Source organism: Phascolarctos cinereus, unplaced genomic scaffold (genome assembly GCF_003287225.1).
Source record: "Phascolarctos cinereus isolate Bilbo 61053 unplaced genomic scaffold, phaCin_HiC Scaffold_726;HRSCAF=1367, whole genome shotgun sequence".
Taxonomy (NCBI): domain Eukaryota; kingdom Metazoa; phylum Chordata; class Mammalia; order Diprotodontia; family Phascolarctidae; genus Phascolarctos; species Phascolarctos cinereus.
Window position 1 is genome coordinate 23,344,643 of NW_027556098.1, and position 15,950 is coordinate 23,360,592.

The 15,950-nt window shown below is 34.1% G+C and overlaps 1 protein-coding gene across 1 annotated transcript in view; it reads right to left on the reverse strand.

Annotated features, from left to right (window-relative positions):
* CD99 (CD99 molecule (Xg blood group)) overlaps nucleotides 1–15,950 on the reverse strand; it is a 56,598-nt gene that overhangs the window by 10,049 nt on the left and 30,599 nt on the right. The window contains 3 exon segments of the mRNA XM_078146188.1: nucleotides 6,309–6,422; nucleotides 7,773–7,808; nucleotides 10,606–10,650. Coding sequence (XP_078002314.1) covers nucleotides 6,309–6,422; nucleotides 7,773–7,808; nucleotides 10,606–10,650 — 195 coding nt within the window.

The following is a 15,950-nucleotide window of genomic DNA, read 5'->3' on the forward strand; positions in this document are numbered from 1 at the left end:
TAGTAATCTCTCTCACAAGATTTGACATTCATGGAGCATCAATGCATTTCTTAACTAAAATACAAAGATAATTCATGCAATCATGGATATAGAGCTTGAAAACAGATTTTAGGGGTCATCTAATCCAACCCCTTCATTTTAAAGAGGGCAAAACTGAGGTCCAAAGTGGTGAACCATTCAGTGCAATTCTGTGTGCTCACAGACACTGAATAACTAAATGTTACAAAGTTCCAATAGAAAAATTACATTCAAAGATGCACAGTTTAAATAGATTTGCAAAAAAGAAAAAGTGCAGGAAGTCATTTCTTTTGTTGGCCATGGTGGTTAGCAGTTTTTTAAAAGGCATAAAACTACAGGGCATATAAACAGGAAGTTGATTTCTAAACCTGTGCAAATGTTGGCAACATAGCTTACATGTGAAAAAATGAACTTTTATTCAAACATAATCATGTGGCTTGCACTCAAGATTAACTTACTTATTACAAAGCTATATAATAGAGAATCCATTCATATTTAAGGGAAAGTTATTAATCTCGATTTTCATCTACAAATCATCAAGTGAACAGAAATTGTACACTTGTGATTTCTACTATCTATCCTTAGCAAATATATACATATATATGCATATATATGTATGTGTGTGTGTGTGTGTGTGTATACAGCCAACAGAATTTAGTTAAAAACATTAGCATTCATGAATTATAACTTTAGGGAAAATGAGAGCATATAGTATTTTAATACTGCTAATTTTGAAGTAAACAGAACACAGAGAGAATTGCATTTCTAGAAGAGGTTTGAAATTAGAGAATATGTTAGAAAAGAATGAGAACTAATTCTAGAACTATAGGAGAATTTTTAAAATTATCACCTGACATTTACATAGTGCCTCAAAGTTTACAAAGCATTTTACATAACCATTCCTTTTGATCTGTTATCAGATGTGATTCTAAGCCTCTAAGAACCGTGTAAAGCTCAAAAATGGCCAACAAAACTAATATGTGAAATAATCATACTATACTATCTGATTCACGACCCGTGCTGGCACAACAAATGATCTGAGGCACCACCTATCCCTACTTGCTCCAGCTTTCCACTGCAATAACCAAAAAATAAAAACACTGTAAGTCACAATCTTTCTAAGTACTGAGTTTTTGAGCTTTTTTAAAATATAGGTTTGAATATGAAATATAACAATCAGTTGAATTTTTTTTGCATAACATATATTTTGGACTTGCCTTTGATGCACCCAATAAGGATAAATGTTGACCAGCACATCACATTTTGAGAATCACTAACTTAGGATATTCAGAAAGAAATTCAAACTCCTGCTAATGATTTGACTTTATTAGAAATGAGAAGTCCACCAGGCATGTCACTAAAATGTTTCCATAGTGCAAAAATGAGAAAGGCTAAGCAGAACTCTACTCAGGGAATTCTTGCTCAGAAACTAATACTGCAAAAGGGTTAAAATCTGCATTAAAAGAACACCCTCCCTATTTTACCTCAGCCTTCATCATAATGAGATATATCTCAGTCTACATCACTATCAATAATATTCAACTTCAAAGGCACCTTCATCTCACCAGGAAAGATAATTACACTTGACTTTGAAGAGTATAAAAATAAGACAGATGACCTTCATGATTCTCGGAAAAGTAATTCATTCCATTGTATCATTGTGTTTGCTAATTTGGAAGAATTTAAGGAATGGAAGAAAAACCAAGAACAGCGATCATTTAAAAAAACTGCTAAGAGAATGTACTCAGATGTCACTAAATAAAGACATCAAGTGAAGATCTGGAAAGAAAGGTCTAAGATATCAAGTATAATATGAATTAAATCCTTTGTAAAGCATCTTCATTATATGTCATGAAATTTGTTACTAAACAAATTAAACCTTCTTCAAAGAACTGCTAAGTTCACAGACTTATACAATTCACTTCAAGAAGAACAAGCCATTTCCAAGAAAACATTTTAAAAATCACAGTGAGAATAACTGAAGTTGAAAGAACTGAAAAGAAAATCCTTCACAATTGGATGAAAGGCTCAATCCTTTCGATCATTTTTTTTAAGTGTCTGACACTAGAAGGAGGGAATAGCTCAATCTCCTGGTGCTATAGCCAAATTTATTGGCAGGAGTGGGTTTGGTGGAGATGAAGAGGACTTCACCATGTTTTCTAGGCATCCGGCTCTTGGCCCTATAAAAGTACAGAGTATACTGGCTTAAAAAAAAAAAAAGATCACTAAAAGACAGCGAAAAGTAGACTTCTGTCATCATTTCAAAAAAGTCAGAGGTAAGACCAAACTCTTAGGTTCTTCTTGATCTTTTGGACTTGCCATAACCTATCAGTTGGAAAGAAGAAAAAACATATAGATTTCTTAAGAGAATTCTGACTTTCTTCATTATTATGTAAGAAATCTACTAGGGGATGAAGGCAATGTACTTTCAATGCTTATTCTGGTTTTGTAGGATAAGAGGCTTTGTTTTATTGGCTAAATAAGAGAAAGGGAAGAGGTCTCTGAGTTTTATTGGAAAAATGATTGTATCTGGTTGATCTTGTAGCCATAACTTGACAGATGTTCTTTCCTCATTCCTAGATCTTCAGCTCATCTGAAATGGAAGGTTAAAAAAAGAAAAAAATTCAAAACTTCTGGTATGGTTGCTAAGATTCTCACTTTTTCACAATTCAACAGAAATAGAGCCCCTAGCATAAAAAGTCATAATTTGGGGCTTTAAAAAAGGAGAAAAATGCATGTATATACAGATTATAGCCTAGATGGCATAAAGAAAGCTAGAAAATATATAGCAAGAATCAAAAATTTTTTAGTAAAAACCAACATACACATGCCACAGCAAAAAAAAAAAAAAAGCCAGCAGCTTTACAGCTAGCAATAGACCTCTGAAATGGAAACCAAATGGACGACAGTAAGGCCACCAGTGAACAGCAAAAATCAGCCATTCCAGATGGTGGGAAAGCAACAAGTGACAATAACTTCAATACTTTGCCAAAGTCAAGACTTGTCAGTATAGAATCAGCCACAAAGTAGAGGAGAATGATTTCAGCTACACAGATGTCATTACAGAGATAGCAAATAAAGACCAAAAAGGCAGTATAAAAAATATTGATAGCTAAAACATTCAGAACATATATTCTCTAACCCTATTAAAATGCACAAGTCACTGATGTTCCAAATTCATTTTAAGACATTAGAACAAACAATAACTTTTAAAAGCAATCAGAGAAAAGTTTAGCACTTTTATATGTGTAAATTTTCATCTTGTGTTAGAAATTATGCTACCTCCCATTTGGACTTTTTCTGAGCTATAGTTCCTTATTATAAGTTTAATAAATCAATACAGCTTCATATTCTTTGAGCTATCTTAATCTAAACCCTAATAATTTACCTCCTCAATTTATGTGACCATACTGGTGGCAGAGACTAAGGTAGGCTATATAGGACAATTCTTTTGAAACCGTAGGATTGTAATGCAGAGGTAGATGGCACCACAGAGCCCATCTAATCCAAATGCCTTCATTTTTCAGATGAAGAAACTGAGGCACTATGAAGTTATGAGACTTGCCAAAGACCTAGGTAGTAAGTGTAACCATTCTATCTCCACAAACTAGAACACAAATCTCTCTTCTTCCATCATAAAACAAAAACCAAATATTCAATTAGCTACTAGTTCTAGGCATCTTAAAATTAACAGCTCTCATTAACAAGAACAGGAAAAAGACTAATACTGATTAATTCTAATACAAATGAGACACCCAGTATATGCAAAGTGCTTTGCAAACCTTAAAGCACTATACAAACATTAGCTATTGTTATTGTTATTACCAGTTATTTTTCCCTTATGTTTAAGATAAAATTAGGTTCCTAAGGTAAAATGAATAATAAATATATTTTGCATTTTAGGAAATAAAACCAAACTAGATTTCATGAGGACAATCCAGATAATACTTTCAATTAAATTCTTTTGAATTTTCACTTAAAAAGAGTAATTTCTAACATTATCATAACAGCTAGCATTTATATTGCATTTTATGGTTTGTAAAACACGTATATATGTATACATATATATACATAGGTATATATATGCATGTGTATGTATATGTACATATGTATATATGTATGTATATGTGTGTATATATGTATGTATATGTACATAGAGCCCCTAGCATATATATGTATACATATATATATATATATATATAATACATATATGTATATCTTCATTTGATCTTCACAAAAATCCTAGAAGTTTCATGATATTATTATCTTGATTTTACAGATGAGGAAATTGAAGTTGAGAGCCTGACTCGCCCAGATTCACACAGTCGATTAAGGATCTGAGGCAGAATTTGAATTCAGGTCTTCCTGCTTGCAAGTCCTTGTGTTCTATCCACTACACTTCCTAGATGGCCCATCCTTCTTTAGAAGAGATAATTGATTGGTAGTTTCTTTTTGAGGCTTTATTAACACAGCTAAAAGCATCACTTTTTTTCTGTTTCTAGTCAAATAAGTGGCTCTCCATCAGAATTTCTTCTTTATTCACCTTCTTCCTGCCCCAGTACAGATGCTGCACGAGTAATAGCTTTATTCCTTTCAATCTACTACCTGCTCGCCCCACTACCACCAAGAAACTCTTTTTTCCAAAGGCTGGGGAAAAGAGCAAAACTTTACTTAAATTCCAAACAATCATGTCATGTTTCTAATTAAGCATAACCCACTCAGAATCCTAGACACTTTCACAAATTTCACTGTCTTAGAGAATTTCGTGAAATATCCCTATAGCCTTTCAGAGGTCAATATATTACATATGAAAGATTTTTTTTCCTTTTTCAGAAACAAATTTTAGCTTCTCTATAATCTTTTCTAAACTAAAGGTAGAAAGATATATTTATGTAGTACTGTATAGCCTTTAGTATTGTCTGGAAGTCTTAAAAAATTGTGTGTGTGTGTGTGTGTGTGTGTGTGTGTGTGTGTGTGTTCTGTGAAGGGGGTAGAACTACTTTAAGAGTTCCTGAGTTACCAATAAAACTTCATGCTTTTTCTATAATTAGCCATCAAATTTTCTTAGATTAGCAGAGTCTGCTCAGTGACACAATTCATCAAAGGGGGAAAAACAATTTCTAGAATGTGGACACGTTTACTTCAACTGAATTCTTAATGAATTCCAAGCTATCAGTTTTTACGATGCCAGGAAGCCTGTTTGCAGTGGAAAATGCCCAGGACTAGTTTTAGTCTAAACTCAGTAGTTAAAAAATGATCTTTGCAACTCTGAGCAAGTCACTTGACCACTGGGGTTTGATTTGTTCATTTGTAAAACATGGGGACTGAGATGATCTCCCAATGCTAACATGATGCTTTGTCCACTGTTAGGCAGTGTTTGTTACTTCTCCAAGGAAGATTAAGATTGTCATCTGAAGGACATTTGAATTTGGAGCTAAAGAAAAAAAACTCTGGTCAGGACAGCTGGCCTTGAAAAACACTTTAGATAAGTCGTACATTAATTGGCTTTAACAGGAAATAAAAAGATACTCTGATCCAAAAAGAAATGTTTTAAATGAGTCTGTTGAAGGACAGAAACTAATTTCATCTCTTTTCTGAAAGAGGAAAGAACACATGACCACAGAGTAGGTCAAGGGAAACAGCACCCACCACTGAAGGAGTAGGTGATTTCCTGAATTTGTCAGTCAGTACCTTCATTTGAATGCAAATACCTTAGATGAGTGGTGGGTATTGTTTATGAACCAAACATGAGTACTCCAGGAGACTACCTAAAACAAGTGTTCTTTGATTACCTTTGGGAAAACAACACAGACATTCTAGAAAAGATTTTAGGGAGGCACAGTGCTATTTAGCAAACTGTGATTTCAACTGTACTTTTACAATTTCTCCGTAGTACCCAGCATATAGTAGGCACTTAATAAATGTTAGTTGATATTAAAAATAGGTGATTTTATATAGCATTTTAAGGTTTTCAGAGTATTTTTACATGTTATCTTATTCAATCCTCACAGTAGGTGAGGTAGATACTATTATTATCTACATTTTATGGGGATGAAGATTAAGAAACTGAGGCTGAAAGAGGTTTAGTGGGTTAAGTGACTTGCCCACAGGTCACAGAGCTAATGAGCGCTGAAGTAAGACTGAAACTCCGGATTCCTGACTCCAAGTCCAATAGTCTATGTACTATGCCACCTAGCTGCCATTGGTTGACATTTTTACAATCGGAAAAACAGCCAAGGACAAATTTCTTACTTGCAATAAAAACAGGAACATCTAATGGTAAACCTTACCATTTCCTTTAAAGCAGAGTTTCTTTTTCTGGTAAGCAATAAAACTGGATACAGCTCCTACCAGGGCCACAACTGCAGCACTTACAATTCCAGATATTACGCCAGGGGAATCAGCTACAAAAAGAAAGGGGAAAAATCAACGTGCGGAACTCTATTATGAGTTCAAGGTTGACCAAAGAGGCTATGGGGAAAAGCCTGATGAACTTAAATAGGCTGTCACATATTTCCAATGATGACTTGTGCACAAGAAATGCCCCAAAGAATGCCATCAAGGAAATATATGATGAGAAAAGGAGAAGAGTCAGGCACGGGATAACAAGCAGCTCAGGTGCAGTCTTGCTACCCATGAAATGTAAAAAGACCTAGAGGAAGGCCTCCAGAATGTTGGATTCTCTATAAAACATCTATAGAATAATACTAACAAGAAATATTTAGGATAAAGAGGCATGTACAGATTACAATTTGTACCAACAATGGGAAGACCTATATTGCCTAGTTTTACTTAAGTATTGGGACTCATTTTGCATTGAGGATCACTGACTCAGCTGGAGAAAATTCATCAAGTCATGTACCAAAAAAAGTCATTGTTTTAGAGACAATTTTAAAAAACACTTTTTTTTTGTTTTAATTAAAGCCATCAAATTTTATACAATAAATTTTATACAAAAACATTCCAGTCCAAATCATGGATAGTTAAGAAGCAAAAAAAAAAAAAAAGAAAAAAGAAAAAAACAGAGAGGTCAAGGAAAGAAATTTAGAAGCAACAGAAAGGGCAGAAAGAGAAAGAGAGAAACACAATAAAAGGAGAGAAAAACAGAAAGAAAAAGAAAAGGACAGAAGGAATCAGACAGGAGAAAAGACAGAGACAAAAGAAAATAGTGAGAAAATGGAAAAAAAACAGCAGGCACAGAGGTGATAGGAAGCATTAGTAAAATTATACTCTTTTGTCAAGCCATTCTATTCATCAAAGCCACATACATGTTGAGTTTTTTTTCCTGTGACATTTTAATTAGTTTTCCAGGCATTTTAAATAGCCTTTTCTCTATTAAAAGCTTATCCATTTTTATTTTACAATTTCAAAGTTTTTAAAATAAAGCTTCACTTCTACATGGAATTCCTAAGATTTTATACTTGTCTAAATAAGTTATATAAGTTTTATAAACTGAATTTGGAACCCAAAGAGGCAAAATTGGACTTTATTTCAGGAGAAACTTATTAAAAATTGGAGCTATCCAAATGTACAGTGGGATGCCTTGAGAGATGTTGGGTGTCCCCTTGTTGGAGGTCTTAAGTCAAAGGCTGGTTGAATACTTCCAGACACATCACAATGTAATGAATTGTTTTATGAAATGGAGAAAGTAACAAATATTATCAGTGAGCCTATAAAGTTTGTATCATTTTGCCTGCTTTGTCACAGAATAAGAGGATAAGAAGCCAAAGATACTTGAAATTATGCATACATACCAGGTGCGTTCTCGTCATTGCTTCTATCATCAGAACCTATAAAACATTAAAATGTGTGTTAAAATATGCATATTATATACACTTCTAGTAAAAAATTGATAAGCAAAAACTTGTGCAAGATGTTAATTACCTACTAGAAAATTAAAAATTAGCTTATACTTATAGCATATCTTCTCCTCAAGATGAATGAGTGAATGGAACTATATATCCAAAAGATGAACAGAATAATAACTTACATTTACCAGTCCTTTACAAAGCACTTTCTTTAAAATATCCCTGAAATAGGTGGTACAAGTATTATACTCATTTTACCATTGAAAAAAGTAGGTTCAGAGTTTAAGAGACTTAAATACAATCACATAGCTAGCTATCTGTAATAGAACTTTGTAAAATTACCTACACAAAATGAGAGCTTATCATAAAATCTTTAACATATTTAGTCTCTCTAATTTATGAATTTCCATTTCTTATCTTTTGATTATTACTAAAGCAACTTACCTAATAAATTTCTATACTATTTTCCCCTAAGGAGAAACTAATGTGAAATTGTTTATCACCTCTATTTCTGCTGCTCAACAATTTTCAAAAAGCTATGCCATAACTGGATCAGTTATATGTGTGTGTGTATGTATGCATGCATGTGTATGTGTATGCGTATGTGTACATGTATATGTATATGTATATGTTCCAAATTTTCTCCATTCTTCCAGCCTTTCCTCCACCCATTGAGAAAGCAAGAAATGTGATACTCTTTATACATATTAAGTCATGTAAAACATCTCCACCTTAGCCATGTTGTAGAACAAAGAAAGAAAGAAGAAAGAAAGCAGAAAAAAAATGTATTTCAATCTGCACTCAAGATTATCAATTCTCTCTGTGGATATGGACTTCATTTTTATTACGAGTCCTTCAGAATTGTCATGAATTAAGTAATTGTCATTGCATTAGAGTAGCTAAGTCTTTCACAGTTGATTATTATTACTGTATGTTTCTATGTACAATGTCCTAGTTATGGTCACTTAATTTTGCATTAGTTTGTAAGTCTTCTCAGGTTGTTTTTTTTCTGAAACCATCCCTTTCACCATTTCTTACAGCACAACATTATTCCATCACAATCATATACCACAATTTGTCCAGTCATTCCCCAATTGATGGTTATCTCTTTTAATCTTATGGATATAGGTGTACATCAGAGTTGTTTTGATTTGCATATCTCTAATTATTTGTGACACAGCATTTTTTCATGACTATTAATAGCTTTGATTTCTTTTTTCTGAAAACAGCTAATATCCATTTATCAATAGGGGAAGGACTCTTCGTTTTTTAAAACTTTTGCTTAGTTTACTACCTATTTGAGAAATAAACCTTTATCAAAGAAAATTGCTATAAAAACATTTTCCCAGTTGCCTTTTTTCTTCTAATTTTAACTGAATTGATTTTGTTTGTACAAAAAAATTTAAATTTAAGGTAATTAAAATTATCTATTTTACCTCTTATGAGCTTCTCTATTTCTTATTTGGTGATAAACTCTTCCCTTTTCCTGAGGTCTAACAGGCATTTTTTTTCTGTGCTCCCCTAATTTGCTCAAAATGTCACTTTTTATGTCTACATTATGCACACTTTTTGAGCTTATCTTGGTATACTGTTTAAGATGTAGTTTCTGCCTACTTTCTACCAGACTGTTCTCCGGTTTTCCCAGCAGGTTTTGTTGAATATTGAATTCTTGCACCAATAGCTGGGATCTTTGGGTTTATCAAACATTTGCTTTCTATGGTTATTTACTTCTATATATTGTGTCTCTAAGTTATTGATCTAGACTAATCTATTGATAAGTCACTTTATTTCTAATCCAGTGCCAGATTTTTTTTATTGCTTTGCAGTATAGTTTGAGATCTGTTACTGTTAGGCCACCTTCCTTCATCTCTTTAAAAAAATATTCTTTTGATATTCTTGACCTTTTATTCTTTCAGATAAATTTTATTATCTTTTTCTAGTTCAATAAAACAATTCTCTGTAGTTTGCTTAGTTTGGCACTGTTGGCACTATTATCATTTTTATTAAAGTGGTTCAGCCTATCCATGAATAATTAATATTTCTCCAATTATTTAGATCTGACTTTATTTGTATGAAAAGTATATTATAATTGTGTTTATATAATTTGTGTGTGTGTCTTGGTAGACTCCTAACTATTTTATACTGTCTGAAATTATTTTAAATGGAATTTTACTTTCTATCTTTTCCTCCTGGGTTTGTTGGTAATATACAGAAATGTTGATGGTTTATGTGGGTTTATTTTATATCCTGCAAATGCTAAATTTGCTAATTGTTTTGACTAGGTTTTTAGTTGATTCTCTAAGGTTGTCTAAGAATGCCATCATATCATCTTCAAAAGAAGATATAATTTTGTTTGCTCATTGCCTATTCTTATTCCTTCTACTTCTTTTTCTTTCTTCCTATTATTTGTTCCTCAGAAGAACCCATTCATTTTAAATGTACAATCTTATTCATGGGGCTTGCACCCTGTTAATAGTCACTAACTACCTGTGATAATTACAGGTGTGGATGGTAAAGAGGAAGCATCTATAGGATTAGCCTTTCATTCTCAAATCTATTTGCTAGCAAATGTCTGTGCTCCAGATGAAGAAGAGACTATGAATTAGCATGTTACCCTCAAAATATTAGACTACATATCCCCACTAAAGGCCCAGAACAAGCTTCTCCTTTATTTGTAGTTTTTGACAATGCTTTGCAAAAAAAAGTGCTTAATAAATGTTTACTGATAAAAATTTTAAAAGTAGCGAGGAAACATCGGAATAAATAACATTCATGATACCTCCTGAGTGGGCATGCCCTTTGAGATCATCATCTGTAATGCCACCTATAAAGGGGGGAAAATTAGAATTGCAAAATTAGATTTTTTGTGCATCTGTGCATTATCCTATGTCCTATAATTCATATAGCCTTGAAAGAAAAGTAAGTCTGCAGTAACCCACATTTTAATTCTTCATGACCCTCAGAGAGATATATCAGTACAAAAGTCAAGATCAGCTTAAAAGAAACTCACCTAAGAAAGGCTAAGCCACATTAGCAGAGTGTCATGCCAAGGGATAGACTAGCAGCCCACTATGAATGATAGACAGGTAGCTAGGCCCAAGCAAGCTGTAATTAGATCTGCAGGGGAAGTTAGATCAAAGTTAGTACTAGTGGAATCAATTTCAAAATAATGACATTTTAGTGGCAAAGTCAGAATAGTTCATGAGTTAGAGCCAGATGAGTAAATGAAGTCAAGTCTTCTAAGTTCTTTTTCTTATGCTTGATTATGAAAGAATCAAGCATAAAAAAAGAACTTAGAAGACAAGACATAGGATTAAGAATAAAGAAGGCAGCAAGCATAGAGGTCTAGGGTGAGATTGTGCACAGCCCTTGCATTTGGCTATCTCTTCTGTCTCTCCTAAAATGGGAAACAGAAGCCTCATGTCACAATCAGTGGACATGGGAGGTTGATTGGCATAATGTAACCCTTCTTGGTCTCAGTTCTCTCAAATGAAAAATGAGGTTTAGACTAAGAGATTTCCAGCTCTAAATCATAGGTTTGCTATTATCTTACCACTAACTGCTATAACTTTCTTTGGAAACCTAGATGTGCCAGTGTTAGAATAGGCTGGAGTAAGCAAGCCAGTCCATATTTTAAAGAGATCTCCACTTACCTTGGGTGAGGGGTGATACTGTGATTTATTATTGGGGTCCATATTAAGAGACACTCAAGACATCCCATAAACCTAAGCTAGAGGGATGGAGTCAGTCACCCTACATCACAGTTACAGTACCATATAGATAACCAAAGATTACCCCATATGGTCTTCTGGAGTTCTTGCCTCAACTTCACTTTACAAGACCCTCCAAGTAAAGGCTTTGATTGATGTTGAATTGTTTATTTTGTTCTTTGTATTATTTTGACTCCTTGTGTCATCTTAACCTTTTGACTTTTTACTTTGATTCATGATTAAAGGAATGTAGGATTTATGTTTTGTTTTGTTTTGTTTTTTCTGGATTTCTTTCCACATGTTTATTTTTAATTTTCTTTAATTGAGCAATGCGATGTTTTTATTTTCTTTTGTGTATATTTAGCTAGACGTTGATATAATCTTTCAATGCCTTTCTTCATTTTTCTGACAGCTCTTACAATTATGACAATTCTGTAGTAATGATGTTTAATGCTTCCATTGGGGCATTCCCTGATAACACCAACTTTCCTCCAATAGTTCTCACCACAGCACTGGCTGCTACATATTCTGTTTCAATGATTAAGATTTCAGTGCTTCCTTTTGCCACCTCTTTGCCATTCTCTCATATCCCCTCTTCCTGAGAGACCATGAGATTTATTTTGTTTTCATTATATACCATTGACTTGATTAGAGTATGCATATTTCCCTTTATCATCTTCTTCTCCTCTCTCTTTTATATACCCTCACATCCTGCAATTTAGTTCCACACAAAAAAAAGAGAAAAAAAACCAACCGTTAATACTGATTAATCTATAGGCATTGTGTTGGGAGGTTTTAGTTCATAATGTTTCGGCAAGTGCTCCTTCATGAACACATCTATTTAAATTTTACTTTCTACTCTTGTCTCCATGTCTACTTTTAGAAAGAAATCTCTTAATTGTTCTTCTGTTGTTATTTAAACCCCATAAAAGTCATTCTCTTTCTAGTTTTTCTTTTTTCTGGGTAATTGGTTTTTGTTTGTTTGTTTTAATGAGTGCCTTCCTTGGCTGTGCTTAACTTTCCTGTATTTCTGTTGTTGGGGAATTGGCAAGGAAAATAATCTGCTCATGTGTATATTTTGTAGGAATGCTACAAATGCCTTTTTCATTTTTCATTGGTGATTAGACTTAGAATTGCATCCTTGGCACACTTGTTCTTTGGAAAATATTTCACTCTTTTCTATGGTCTGGTGGGTTTAAGAATAATCTCGAGTTATTCAAATGTTCTTTTCTTTATATTAATTCCTTCTTTTTGTTTGCAGAATTTTTGTTTGACATTGGAAATGTTCAATTTAACCACTATGTCTTGAAGTAATCAGCATTATGTCTTGAAGTAATCAGCATAGTGTCTTCTTCTTCTTCTTCTTCTTCTTCTTCTTCTTCTTCTTCTTCTTCTTCTTCTTCTTCTTCTTCTTCTTCTTCTTCTTCTTCTTCTTCTTCTTCTTCTTCTTCTTCCTCCTCCTTCTCCTCCTCCTGTCTCCCATCACCACCCCGAGGTGATCTGGGGATTCACTTGGTTGGTATTTTGGTTTTTTGTGTTCAGAAGTTCTGAACACTTTTTTTGCATTATGTTGTCACGTCCTTCTAGAACTACGAGCCTTAAGTTATCTCTACACATACTGTCTCTAAGATTACTGTTTGACTTTTATAGAGACGTGTGTGTTTGCTCTTTGTTTTTCTTATTCCAGATTGTCCTTCTCTTCTGTGTATTGGCATTCCCAATCATTTTTCCTCTCTTGTTTCTTTGGAGAGAATCACCACCATGGATTCAAGTTTTTCTGTTCTGCTTATTTCTGTGGTTTGGGTCATACATTCTGCTTTCAGAATTCTAAATGTCTCTTGAACCATTGCTTTCTTGGGAACCAATAGAGTCCTCTGGATCATCAAACAGTGATTTATTTCCCTTTGCCTTGCAATATTTATCCAGATATTTGGACTCATTTATATGTGCTGGAGGACATCTTTCCTTGTGTTGATTTATCTGTTTATGCTCCAAGTTTTCAACTGAGTTTTTTTCCCCCTGAGACCTTTGGTCATTTTGATATTTCTCCCCCTCATATTCTCCTCCTACTAAGTTTCTGACTCCTTTGTGTTTTATGGCAGATACCTGAAGGCTGCACTAAGTTGATTCAGACTCCTCCCACATTGGGGAATTCACTTTTCACCAGCTTCAGTCCTTATTCCAAGTAACTTCTGGAGGGACAGGACTGCCCTCTGTTGGATGACAGTCTCCTTTCATTCAGGTCTAATGGAGCCCCAAACACGTGCTGGTGGCCTAACCCAACTGCATTTGTCCTTTAGTTTTCTGACTAAGCATTGCTGCAGCATAGACAGAGCAAGCTTCCTCTTTTCCATACCACCACCTGCTCTGTTGGGGGAGAGATGGGGCTGTGGAGAAGGGTGGCAGAGGTGAATTCTGTTACTTATTACCATAGAACGGTGGAATGAGGGCAGAGTTATTGGGGGTATGTTGACTGACTATAGCAGCAACAGAGGAATTGGGTGGATTCCAAATCATAAGTCCATGAGTCTCATTATACAGTCACGCCAGAGTTTAGGGGGTGCTGAATGACCATTTTAGGAATAAGAGATTCACTTTCTCTGCTGTTAATTCATCAGGATGCTGACAATTTAAGGGACTTGGTGTTTTAGCCTATGGAGACAGCTGCAATAACTTTTCTTCTTGCCAATAATTCCTATTTTGGAGAGTTCTGAGAGGTTGTAAAGATCAGTGAAAACAAAATGTTTAGTAACATCTACCCCATCTTTTTCTTTGATTCATAGACACTTACATCACACTGACCAGGATGCTAATAGTAAATGGTACCATAAAAGCCCAATTTGCTAATGTTTCAGAGTTTCTGAAAGTCCTTCATAGCTACTATGATAGTACCAGGACCCACAAAGTCCCTGCTGTATATCTTCATAGCTGACATTCTCCTACATTATCCTTGTTCCCCCTTCTCTCTATTTCTTACTCTGAAATTGTAATCAAACCAATACTACAGTTGTCCCTGAAAAGGCCAAATCAATTGATCATTCTATTGTGCCACTAACCATCTTTGAAACTACCTAGACCATAAATCCCTTGCCTGGTCACCACTCTCCTATATTTTTTCTTTCTTCAAGGGCACAGACCATTTCACTTTTGTATTTTTCCTCAGAATATAACATAGTACATTTAATGATTATTAATGTCTTAACAAATGATTTTCATTCATTATCACTTTAATAAAATCTAGGTAGCCACTATCTATAGAATTCTCCATCTACCAGTTCAGTAACAATTAAAAAATAAAATAAAGTTAACCTGGGGACCTGACCTTTTCTTAATGTCTTTTTTTCTTGAGACCTTTTTCCTTAAATTTTACTGATGCCTTTTGTTTTTATATCTCTGGCTATAATTCCTCCCCCTCTCACCTGTAGAAATGTAATAGGACATCTCTTGTCACAAAGAAAAAGCATTAAGAAAAAAATTACAGCCAGCATAGTGGCTACAATTGGCCCTCTTCTTTAACTTCAACAGAAATAACTTTAACATATTTAGAGAACACTTCTAAAGATTTCTAAAAGATGATTAAAGAAACATATAGATTGGTAGTTCCTAATGTTCTTTTGTTACTGTCTTGGTAATAAATACATCTATAATTTTTTAACCATTTCATTAAATTTCTCTTCCTTAAGATATTCTGAAATTAATCCTTTAGTGCTTTCAAAACCGTTTTGTCTCATCTCTTCTGTGTGCATTCTGGTTCAAACTTCCTGGCTTCTTCCTCTTAAATTTAATTTCTCTTTTTCCACATACAATACTGCTCACTGAAGTCTTAAGAATCCACATGTGGTAGCTCTACCATAATCAATCATAAGAGATTACTGTGGAATGTATTTGCCAATGTTTCTATTTGTTTCTCTTTGGTGTCTTTCAGTTTCATGTATCTTTGGCAAGAGATGTTGGTGCTTAAGTAGAATTATCATCATGATGGGTTTTTTTTCTTGAGTACACATTCAAATGTCCTCTTCAATGTTGTTTCTATTTTACCTTGGAGGCATAATGAAACCAACTCTGACAATATTTTTACTTGAATCTCAAAGGATATGAGTCATTCTTCTATCTAGCTGCCACTTCTTAAACTCTACTGGTCTGACTGAAAGGAAGTCAACACTGATGCAGTCCAGTTCCTGTAGGAACAAATCATCTTAGCAGTCATTGGACCAAGACTTAGAATATCAACAGTTATGATTACAGACTATGTCAAAACTCTGATTCTCATACCCTCTGAGACCTTCTGTGATTATGGCATTGTAGAAGCAGGAGGCCACATAATCCTAAAGGTCATTTATTATACCTTGTTCTGTGGATTTTATGGCCAAGGAATATCATCTGATGACCAATCCACTGGTGATGAGCTTCTCAG